Here is a 12,037-nt window from a genome sequence, read left to right as displayed (position 1 = left end):
GACTCAGCTGTCTTACTGAAGCCTTCATTTTTGACACAACTGTCTTACAATAATACTTTGTATCAATAAATGTGACATAGCTTGAAGTTATGAGCATCATTGTTCACTTCATTTGAATCGGGACACTTTTTCAGCCATAATTTCCTTAGTTGATTTCGGTTCTACGGGAGCTAAATGAGCGGCTATACGTCTTGGATCTTCCATTTCAAGGTCCTTTTTCCTTCTCATGCCTATTTTATCCTTAATGCGCATTTTTAATGCCCGTCTCTGCAGATCATTCACATAACCATAATCCTTGGGAACTTTTTTGGCATGGGCTGTCCACCTGCCACTCTTTTTGTTCCATAATCTCTGCAATCTAAAATAGATGAAAACATAATAACACTTTGGACTGTTTTGAAATATTAGTTTTTTTACTTTTCCATAACTGGTCCACTTCTGTGTTTGTTTGTTTTGGGTTTAACGTCACATCGACACATTATAGGTCATATCGCGACGTTCCAGCTTTACTGGTGGAGGAAGACCTCAGGTGCCCTTCCGTGCATTATTTCAGGCACGACGGGCGCCTGAGTAGAACCACCGACGTTCCGTAAGCTAGCTGGATAGCTTCCTCACATGAAAGAATCCAAAGTCCCTGTCGGGATTCGAACCCACAGCGGTGAGGGGTTAGTGGTTTGAAGTAAACGACCTTAATCACTCGGCCACGGACGCCCCTGGTCCACTTCTACAAGGCAGGCAATGTTTTTACAAAATATAATCAATCTGATAAATCCAAGTAAAATCATTTTACTACATTGCTTTGCTTTACTTGCCAGACAGACTATTATATAATTTGCTAGTGATGTTAAAGACCAGTTTCTTTGCATCAAGAATTTCAATACCAAAACTGTTTTTTACCCCTTTTTGTTCCCCTTTTTTTGGGCAATACATCCCCCATGTTTCATGTTTGGTCAAGAGCAGCAAGGGGGATTCCCTTTCTCTATAAAAAGGGGGGAAAAAGGAAAAAAATTTTTTTGAACAATACATCAAATAAGCGAAGAAAAACCTTCCCAAGATCAGCTTGGCCTGGAAATATTTTTAAAAACCTAAATTTTTGTTTATGGATAGAAATTAAAATTGGGGCCAAAACCTGCGTTTTATTTTAAAAAACCTTCCCTAAAACCCCCCTAATTTTTTAAGGGGAAAAGTAAGGGGCTAAAAAAAAAAATTTTAAAAAAAAACCCCATAATTTTTAAAGTCAGCAGGTTCAAAAACAGGGCGTCAAAAGAATTATTTTTAAATAAAATGCAAAACCCAACCAAAACTTAAAGAAAAAATCATTTGACCTTTATGTGCTGTCTGTTAAGCAATTTTTTATTTTTAAATAACAGGGACCTTGAAACCCCAAGGGGGCTAAAAACTAACCCAGCCACTTTTTAAACAAAGGGCTGCAGTAAACCCTTTCTAAAGTAACCCCGTTTTACAAAATCTCATTTTTAACTTTAAAACTATTTTCTGGGAAAACCCTTTTGGGGATTTTATTAACAGGACCTTTACACCCGGGGTTTAAAATGAAAACCAAAGGGGTTTTCCCAAAATAAGGGGTTAAATCAATTTGATTTCAAAACCTATTCCAAAATCTAGTTATGGCCCGGGCACTAAAAAAAAAGCCCAAACCCCCAACATACCCCCTAAACTAGGTTCGTGAGGGTATAATAACAAGTACATCACAACATTATCTTTCATAATTATTTAGTGCAAACCACCTAGTTTGACATTTAATGGTAAACCCTAATCTAATATGCAGGATTTTCATAATTAAATACAGACGAACTTCGTTCGTTCAAAATGGGAGGGCCTGTGCAAATTTGTTCAAGAGATTGGTAGTTTGAGTCAACCAATGTTGAAATATTATCACTTAGGACATACGCCTTAAGGATTTCCAGCTTAATCTATCAAATGATAAATACATCAATATAATTTTTTGCTAGTAAATCAGTTCGTCAAATACGTCATTTCTTTTAAATATAAGAAATTATTATCCCAGTGTTTTCAAATAAGTATTAATGGAACACTGTATTAATCTATATTAATGCATAAATTGTCATTGGTTGAGTTTAATTTGGCAATCATTTATCTAACTTGTTCAAAATATATTTATGTCCCATTTTTCATGGGATAAATTTAATTGTAAATAATGGATTAATAAAGTAGCAACATTTATTGTAGTCATCAACTAAAAACGCATGTACAAGTCTATAGATAACACTGTAACAAAAAAACTAACAATTCATGTTACATGCTCCACGCTGGCTGACACTTATTTAGAGCATGTAGACCGGTAGCTTTTGTTGTATTTTTGTGTTTGACCAAAAAGGTGTGATTTTCACTATGTTTCTGCCAAAGGGACAACAGATTAGGTTCGAGAGTTCGAATGATCTGTGTTCAATATATATTATACAGGAATTTTGTTGGGACCAGGCAATGAGTTCAAGCGATCCGAGTTCAAGCGAACAAAGTTTAACTGTACTAGATAAAAGTAAACAGTAAGATGAAACTTTAAGCCTCCTAAAATCAAATGATACTGGGTTTTTTAACACTATTTTTCCGAAGTAAGCTAATTTAGTTAAAGTACCTGAAGTTCAAATAATAGCCCACTTTCTTCAGAAGTCTTTTATCTAAAACAAGACTGGTCAAATCTTTCAATGTTGCGGCATCTTTTGAGGGATTCAGCCACGGTTTGTCCCGAGTCTCTTCTGCTGACAGGGGTTCATGTAAACATCCTGTCTGACCATTTCCATCTGGTAACATCCACTCATGTGTGTTTGTGATGTGGTGAAGGACACTTCTCCAGATACTCTAAACACATTGCAGTATAACAATTAGATATATAACATTTAGAAATATATACCAAATTACACTGGCATTTCAGAGCATGCATTTTAACATGTTCTCCATGGAAATCTACAAAATTCACAATTACATAACCAGACATCACCAATTCTGTCTAAACATTAATTTCAAAGCAATAATTTTTTTTTCACAAACAAGTGTATCACTAATTAAAACTTTCAAAAGAAGCGAGCAAAGCTAAACACATTATACATGTACTGCATTGATTAAATCAACATTTATGCAAAATTCTTACCACAAATTGACTGCAAGTGTTTGCTTCTTTGCATGCAAACCAGAAATGGTTGATAATGTCCTTTGACCACTTCAACAATACAGAGTTTTGCTTCTTCTGAGCAATCTATAAAAACAACAAATTTATGACTTTTTTGTCACTTTTTTTTTGCAAGCTAAAAGCTTGAGCAACAAGTCAAGACAAATGTTTTTTCAAGTCATGAACAAAATAGGTTAGGATGAAATTATACAAATTGTATATTATGAAAATCTATGTCCAATGCAAAATTTATGTTGCCAACAAGTCACTAAGTGGACACCATAATCATTCATACTTTAGACTGAAGACCAGATTTCTTGCAAAGACATTAAGAAACTGCCTTGTGCAACTTTTCATTTGGTTCGGTCATTTTCTTACTGCAAGTTCGTTTTATGTCAGTAAGTAACTTGTATGGTTCAAAACATAATTATTTAAAAAAAACAACTGAAAACATAACATAATCACTGCATAGCAATCATCTATGTTTCCAATAATAAATTAACCATAATATACATTTAGTGGTTTAAGTCATTCAGCACAATAGTTTCTGAAATAACTGTTTTATATCTATTTTAAGAGTTGGTACCTTTACTATTTTTTTTCCAAGATTCTTTGCAACATGCCAAATATCATGGGAGTGCTTCTTGTCAGGGTATCTGGATTCTGAAATAAGAAAAAAAATGTTGTCTACAGGTCTTACTGTCAGAAAATATTAACATAAATGGGTATTATCACGCTGTGTTACCTCAAAAATAAGCTTTCAATACACATAACTTATCAAGTCAATTTTTATGTGCTTATTTTTTGAAGATGCACTAAAGTATGTACTTATCTTTATATATGTAACTGACATGGTAAGTTTTTATCCTTTTATCAATTAAAGTTGTCACATCGTTCACCAATTTATGTAGTAGTAATAAAGTAGTTTTGTAACACATCAGAGAAATTCTTGATGATATAAGGTTTGACATAATTAACTTACTCATGAGTGCTCCTATACCAAGATGAGCATCAGTGACAACTTCTTTTACTTCCACCTGTTCAGACTCAAGCTCACTCATCCCTCTTTCAAACCCTAGTTTTTCCATGTTAACCGACTTTCTATCAGTCATACGTTTATCCAGTGTTTTTATTGTTAAAATCTTCTTGGTTGTATCTTCCATTAAAGTGTAAGAACAATACTGGGAGCAATGTCCTGGTGAGTCATTCCGTCCATCTCCTGAAAGACATAAGCAATTAATCTCTAATAAAAAGAGAAAAGTATCTACTAATAAAATAAAAAGGGGAATAGATTGTTTCTCTATTTCTATTCAATGTTCATAATCATATCAACCTTTTGTATCATTATAAAAGGCTGTACCATACACTGCAATATAGCATGAAGATTTTACATTCAAATCAATTAAATCATTTTCAAGTAAATAAATGTGCATATAGATTGTACGTTAGCAATGTTGATTACAAGATTTCAAATATATCTATGTACACATAAAAAATGTAATCTACCCTATGGCCATGTTTCATACACTTGAACTTTCTAGGTAGAGTTTCACCATCATTTGTGCATTTTTTATATATATGGATAGCATTTTTTGAAAAATAATTTCTTGCAAGTATAATTCTGAAAGAAATTAAAATATTTGAACAACTGTGAAAAATATTTGTCCAAAACGTTTTATCAGAACTAAGAAAAAATTGATGTCTTACCTAATACAACAATTTGTTGACCTCTATATGTGTCCAGCACTTCTTGTTGGTGTTCTTCCCAGTACTGGTCTATAGTTGGAACCAAGTATGTGGTTTGAATACGGTGAAATTGGTCAGACGACGGAAATTTTAAATTAAGCAGCTTTGCCCATAAACATAATTTCCCATAGTTGTTTCCTGATGCTAAGATTGATCCACAAACCAAAAAATCTCCACAGTGAAGACGTTTATTCAGTACTGGTTGTGAACACCATTCTTTGCTGACATGACCGTTGGTACAAACCTAGGAAGAAATTTATTCATAATTAAATGATAACTAAGTAGTGACAATTTTATTGGATTAAGATTTTGTTCACACAAGATTCACAGTTATATCAATGTAAATGAGGATAAAAAACCTTCAGAATTATTTCAACTTTCAGCTTTTAATTTCCCAGGCATCTTCATAATTTGCATTAAATGATATCTTTATAAAAAATATGCATAAATTTAACCATTAACTCCAAAACTTGTAATATGTAATTGTAACTGTTCATTATAAGATAAGAACATACTACTCAGTTTGACATTTAAACAGGTCACACCATTATATAGGACAACAATATATTGACTTGTTTTTTGAATAAATAGGCTATCAATAAAAGGTAAATAGAGGCAATAATCAGTTAGAACATTTGCAATATAAATTATCAAACTGATTTTCTTCCTCTTCTTCCATACTTCGGATTTTATTTATTCGAGATAACTTGTGTAGTTTACATAACAAAACATTTGTACTAAGGCACAATTTAATTATGCCAAGAAATATGTGATTAGTCTAAAATTATTAGACTTACCCACTTGAAATAAAGAGCTGATCCAACAAAGCTGTCAACAATGGTTACTGTCTCCTTACAACCTGCTGTACTACACATGTTTACAGTAATATTGGCCAACATCTTTAACTGTGGAAGGAATGACAAACAAAGCGTGTCAGAACAAACTTTATCACACTGGTCATCTGTTGTCACCTTCATTATTCCAGGTTGTTCCGCAACATCCTCTGTACCCTCTTCATCAATACTGTTTGAGTCTACTTCCAGTCCAAATTCCACTTCTTCAAAAGCCATCTCTTCTGCCTCGTCATCAAGAACATCAGGTCTTAAAAAGAAAAATGCAGATAAAGAAACAAATTAATTTAACCTTGTGCAAACTTAATGAATTTCATGAACAACATTTTCCTTATAATGTTGAAAATGTTGTGCCAAATTATATTACCATCCCTCAATGAATAAACATTGCCCTTGACATACATTTTCCTCTAAAGCCTGATGTGACCAAGACCTAGACTTGACAGTGTTTTATGAGTTGACATTTATATAATAGTTTAAAACTATGCAAGAAGAAGATATGATTAAAATATACAACACAATGGTCATTCATATTTTACATCATATTTTGCAAATAGCAATATGAGACTGACTGGGTTTTATCAAATCATTTATTACAGGATTTCTGACACAAAAAAGATATAAAACCAATTTCTTCTGCAGACATCTTAATTTTACTAAATCATGATAGAGTACTCTATTGATACTTCCAAGCATATTTAGTGGGAAAAAAAGGATTTTTTAATCTATTGCAATTAAGAATTTAAAAAAAGAATCAACAATAAAATGTTTAACTAGCAAACAGTACAAGCTCCAATCCTTATGATTAAGATGTTTTGCAGGATTAAAATTACAAAGAAAAATTTTCAAATAATAATATCAAAGAAAAATTCTTACAAAACAGCTGATAACACAAAGCTAGGCTCATAGTCTGGGTCATCAGATTCTTCATTGTCGGATTGAATAGTTATATCGATGGACAGGCTGAAATTTTAACATTTAAATGTAGGTCTTCTACTCCAATTTATTGCTAAAATGATTTCAAGAAAAAGTCATTGCATAAAATATCAAATGGCATGTCAAGTGTTTAAAAAATACACATATATGTATAAGATCAAGCTTACGAATCTGTTCTTTAACTTACATGTATTTGAAATTAGAAATGAAATCTTAATTTATTATTACTATTGTAAGCTTACTAAATGCTATATTATTGTTATTGTCTAGGTCATAAATTTTCTTTCCCAGATAAAGATGTTGGAAAATCACAACCCATTCTGGCCTTTATCCTTGCATATAAGAACTAAAAACTGTTGCTTAATAAGAAGTGGACATTTTCCTGACATGAGGATTTGAAATCAAAGTAGTAATCATGTGGTGATTACCAAAAAACAAATCAGCGCTGTATTGTTACTAGGAATTATTCATTTATTCAAGTGAATTTATTTTTACTTTTTCAAGAAATTGAACTTACTCGAAAGGATCTGCAAAAGATGAAGATAATCTTTTCTGCTCCAATTTACGACCAGCTTTAGATGTTCCAGGTGCCAAGCTTGTCATCTCTGTTGATCTACAGAAAAAGAAAAGAATTTGAATGACTCTATGAAGGATACTAAAGATAGTTTAAGATTCATATGCCTATTTTATAATAATAATTCAATAAATTCATACAAAATTGAATGAATGAATAAATTTATCAAATTAAACACTCAACTGTAATCATTAGAAACACTTGTTATGAGTAAAAACTTGCATGTTCAGTCTAACATTTTGCATGTTCATGTCTAACATTTATAAAGTAAATCTCAAATAGAATGCACATGTCATGTAAGAAATTCATTGTTTCCCATCGGAATAGATGCAATTATTATTCATTTCTTACCCAGGTCCACTTTCTTCAGATTGAATAGACTCCACACCTGATATTTCCGGTTGATCCCTGTATAAAACACAATATCTTACTTGAATGCACAACATATTTAATAACCTTCACAAGATAATACAGAATGTCTTTACAAGAATACATTCAAACATTTTAAAAAATAAACTTGCTGTTAAGTTTTTTACACATTCCACATTCAGACAATGTAACACTTCCTCTGATTAGAAATCATGCATATTTAAGGGCTTCTAAATTACACAGCTCATTTTCAAAACAACATACATGTCACTGAATATATTATTATTAAATAAAGATATAAGATAAAACTTTGACTACAAGTACCTTTCTGAGCCACCCATCTCTGAAGCAGATGAAATTTCTGACACATGAACATGCGGAAACTTCACATATCCATGAGATGGCGCTGGTGTGGATGAGGGATGTCCATGGGATATGGGTGCATGACCTGTTAGCCCTTGTGCCGTTTCACTAGGGTTGATCTGGGCGGAATCAAATCTGAAAAACCATATCAGATATTTACATAACTACTTTGGGTGTGTATGAACAGAAAATTCATTCAAGTGTAGATCCAAATTAAACATCAAATGTCAAGAAGGGAAATACACACCAACAACATTTTTCTGAATTCATCTTTTAACAATGGTGATTAAAATACAAGGGAAGTAACTCACAAGGTATAATAATATTACACTAATATTCCATGGGGAAATTAGAATTTTTAGGAGATAAATCTTAGGAATTAGTTTGAATAAAGACAATCTAGAACTTCAAAGAAGGGCGAAATATTCAAATTCTTGGGAAAATTGGATGAATCTTTAAAAACATTTCTTAGGGGATTTTCCCAATAGATCTAGATCAACTGATCAATATATACTGCTACTGCAGAAGGCCGCTAGAGAAGGCACAGTACAATTTTCCTTCTTTTCTAATCACAGCAAGTACAAATTTACTTTGATAAAGTATCTTCACCAAAATGTTAATTAATATGTCAAAAGCCTCATCAGCATTTCAGTGTAACTGTTTAGACAAACCAGGAGCTGGAAATTACTGTTCCGCATTTCAGTACGAAAATATGTTGGGTCGAAACATTATTTTAACATTTCTATTAATATGACAAAGCTTACGTATATCCTTCTATCTTTCATTACGTAACATCTTAGTGTTCTAATATATAAAATATATATAAAAGTGTCAGCTGATCAGCTGATTATTATAAATACTTTGTGAATCCTACCTGTCCAGCAAAATTTTGGCAAGTTTTGCGTCGGACTTTATTGAAAGTCGTCCTTTCAATTCACGCCAGCGTGAAAGTTCCGTACCAATATGAATTCTGGCCTTACTGAAAAGAATATTATACGCTTGTTTTTTCCTCTTCTTTGCCGAATCGGTCACAGTTGACCTACGCTTTCTTTTTTGCAACGGTTCATCCGCCATTGTTTTCGTTTTGTCATTTGATTAATATTCATGTCACGTGACAAGATACGGAGTTCGCCGTAAATTTCCGTCATCTTCGGCTTTATCCGTGACTTAAAAAAACTGGCAGTTTTTTTAACTTTATACATTTTTCACATTCGATAATTGGATGAACGGGGGGGAATCCGTTATACATGTATTCACAAAATATTCATATTTTTACGTAAATAATCAATATAATATGTTTTTTTCATGGTTTGTGCAGGTCAAAAATAGGCCAGATACATCTTTAAACTGGCTGACATAATGAAGTAGATACATGTATTTCCTTGATTAATATAACGTTACACATATAGTGACTGTTTCGGTCGCTTAACTTTTTATCTCAAATAATATCATAATTATCTTTCTAGGTATAATAATAACAAAAGAGTTTTAAGGATAAAAGTACTGAACTGATATCCTCATGGCCATTTAACTGAAAATAAAAGTTTCACTTTTAAAGTGATTTATATTTTATATTTTATTTTAAAGTCTTTTATGTGTATATATATGTTATGTTAACTTCATGTAGTATAAAGTGACTTAGCCGCATGTCTCCAGAACAGCCAAAATATTTCAAGAAAATCAAATTTGAGAAACATATTTAGGAAAAATACATAATTATAAGAAACATAAAATAACTCAAGATTCAAGTTAAAATCAACATTTTATGTGCGATAGATAACTGATATTTAAGAATCTATTACGATATTTCTGACTGACTAACGGAGCAAGGGCTGTTTTGTATATGATTAACGTCTTGTTTGTAATTTTCATCGATTGGAAGTGTCGTATAAAATGTGTAAATTACTGTCTTTCCTCGCTCCATAAAATTTGACTTTTATAAACATATTAATAATTTTCATGAAATTAGCATTAATATGGAGGCTTGAAGATTTAAAGGGGAAATTAGAACCTTATTTCCCCGCAATAATTACAATGGATTTATGTATAATGCAGCTAAATTGATTTATAACCCTGTATATAAGCGCATGTATTAAACAATAAAATATGGCACTTACAATTCTTATAAATGCTCAAACTTTAAAATATAAGCGTCTTGTGTTGGGATTTTCTTAAGATTTTTTATTTAAAGCCATACATTAAGCAACAATGAAAATCAAGCTAGTATATTCAGCATTAACACACAGACAAAATACAATCTGTTTCAGATATTCACAACAAAAGCGGGTGCTGTGGTGGGGGTTGGCAGGTAGGCGGTAGCTTCTGGCCATTAACAGACGCAATCAAACCGAGACTGGAACATTTATATTTTTGCCGTCTTAGACGTTCTTTAGTGGTTGTCTTTTATTAAATTGCATGTTGAATCAAAACAATGTGAAAACATTTACAACATTTGTACTTGAAATTAAAAAAGGGTTAAATTATTATATAACAGTAGTATATATGAAGTAAATCGTCATAATAAATAATTCTTATTTTAAATCACGGGGAGAGGGGAGTATCCTAACCTACAGTTTTACTGAATATGCTATAGAAACTGCAATAGCGTGTCCACGTATTGTAGGCGGAGCTTATAAACGTGTATACAGAAAAATTTTCATGATTAAGTACAATTTATTTTAGCAATTGCCAATGATTTCACTGGCCCAAAAATTTTGGATGGGTTCTAGTTTACATCAATAAAGATATATTATATCAATATTATCTCATAAAGTTAAAATGAACAAAAAAATAGCCTTTTCCCACTGTACATCAATATCACATGTACGTATCCATGGGAGCTAGGTGTCATGACACACCAACCGGGATTTTGTTTTAGAATAGTTATGATTAGATTTGAACATTTATTTACGTTTTTTGTTTGTTTGCTTTTTTGTGAAAATCACACACACAAAATTCACTCATGACCCCCTTTTGAAAAACAAGTAAAACGCCACGACACACCCCGTGGAGTACACAGAACTTTTTGTCAAAATGTTGTTATTTGTTAAATCATGAGTGTCAGAAATATTTTCTGTCATTGTTCTACCGGAACACTGACGTTATTTTTCTCTGGATGTCAAATATGTCAATTCGTTATACCTTAACAAAGATTACACTCTCTGTTTTCATTTACATGTAAACTCATGTGTAAAAAGTACTTTCAATCAGTATCAACCCCGTAAAGGCATCTTCTCGGCCTTTCCGTCAAACATAGGATAATGTGGGGTGGGGATCAGTTTACCTAAAAATAAGAAGTTTTCAAGTTCAGTGTGGCCAAAAAATCAAGTCGAAATATTTCAAAATCTTTTACACAGGCAGATAACCAGTTGCACAGTATTAGTCAATAATATAGGAAATACATTGAAAAAAAAATACAGTTTACATGAATTGTTCCTAAAAATAAAGGACCAATATGGGCTATCTTAAATAAATGAATAAATAATAAAATAAATAAACTAATAAATAAACGAGAATTAACAAATTAAAATGGCGGGGATGCGGAGCGAAAACACGCTAATTAGCGGAGTCGCGGGGCGAAAAGTCGAGATTTTATTGTAAAACCGTGGGGCCGCGAAGCGAAATATTTATTGTAATAGGGCGCTAATTAGCGTGCTGTTTTTCGCGCCCCCGCCAAATTATTCTTTAAAATCTCGACTTTTCGCTCCGCGCCCCCGCTAATTAGCGTGTTTTCGCTCCGCGCCCCCGCCGTTTTTGTAGTTCAAATCTCGTAATTTCGCTCTGCGCCCCCGCGGTTTCATCTTTTCTTTAAACCTCGTTCGGCGCCCCCGCTAATAATAATGTTACCGCCCATCGCGCCCCCGCCGTTTTATTTCTTAAATCTCGCCCTGCACCCCGCTAATTAGCGTGTTTTCGCCCAGCGACCCCGCCGTTTTTTCTTAAATCTCGCTCCGCTACCCCGCGGGACGAAGTTTTATTTCTTAAATCTCGCCCGCGCTCCCGCTAATTTGCGTGTTTTCGCCCCGCGACCCCGCCGTTTTTCTTAAATCTCGC

General features: G+C 32.9%; 1 protein-coding gene across 2 annotated transcripts; it reads right to left on the bottom strand.

Annotated features, from left to right (window-relative positions):
- Positions 1–2,092: 2,092 nt before the first annotated feature.
- On the bottom strand, positions 2,093–9,305 carry LOC132737370 (uncharacterized). 2 transcript variants are annotated; one of them, XM_060724639.1, is made up of 11 exons: positions 8,859–9,305; positions 7,946–8,119; positions 7,604–7,660; positions 7,196–7,291; positions 6,619–6,705; positions 5,689–5,992; positions 4,853–5,135; positions 4,128–4,364; positions 3,732–3,808; positions 3,128–3,232; positions 2,093–2,838 (listed from the first exon to the last, which is right to left on the bottom strand). In XM_060724639.1, exons 1-11 carry the CDS (start codon positions 9,056–9,058, stop codon positions 2,602–2,604), a joined length of 1,857 nt encoding a protein of 618 aa, XP_060580622.1. In that variant the 5' UTR covers positions 9,059–9,305; the 3' UTR covers positions 2,093–2,601. The 2 variants fall into 2 exon arrangements, with proteins under 2 accessions (XP_060580622.1, XP_060580623.1); XM_060724640.1 differs by lacking the exon at positions 8,859–9,305 and adding an exon at positions 8,232–8,810 and having other exon boundaries at positions 2,094–2,838.
- Between the last annotated feature and the right edge of the window lie 2,732 nt (positions 9,306–12,037).

Source organism: Ruditapes philippinarum, unplaced genomic scaffold (assembly GCF_026571515.1).
Source record: "Ruditapes philippinarum isolate M1 unplaced genomic scaffold, ASM2657151v2 ctg3044_1_1_1_1, whole genome shotgun sequence".
Taxonomy (NCBI): domain Eukaryota; kingdom Metazoa; phylum Mollusca; class Bivalvia; order Venerida; family Veneridae; genus Ruditapes; species Ruditapes philippinarum.
This window is presented reverse-complemented; position numbering and strand designations above follow the sequence as displayed.

What these genes read in the sequence shown, in the direction of transcription:
- LOC132737370 (XM_060724639.1), bottom strand. Translation starts at nt 9,058, where the DNA reads ATGGCGGATGAACCGTTGCAAAAAAGAAAGCGTAGGTCAACTGTGACC. An exon ending in GCCAAAATTTTGCTGGACAG is followed by an intron (nt 8,120 to 8,858) that starts GTAGGATTCACA and finishes ATGGTTTTTCAG; the next exon opens with ATTTGATTCCGCCCAGATCA. An exon ending in TCTTTTGCAGATCCTTTCGA is followed by an intron (nt 6,706 to 7,195) that starts GTAAGTTCAATT and finishes TTAAAATTTCAG; the next exon opens with CCTGTCCATCGATATAACTA.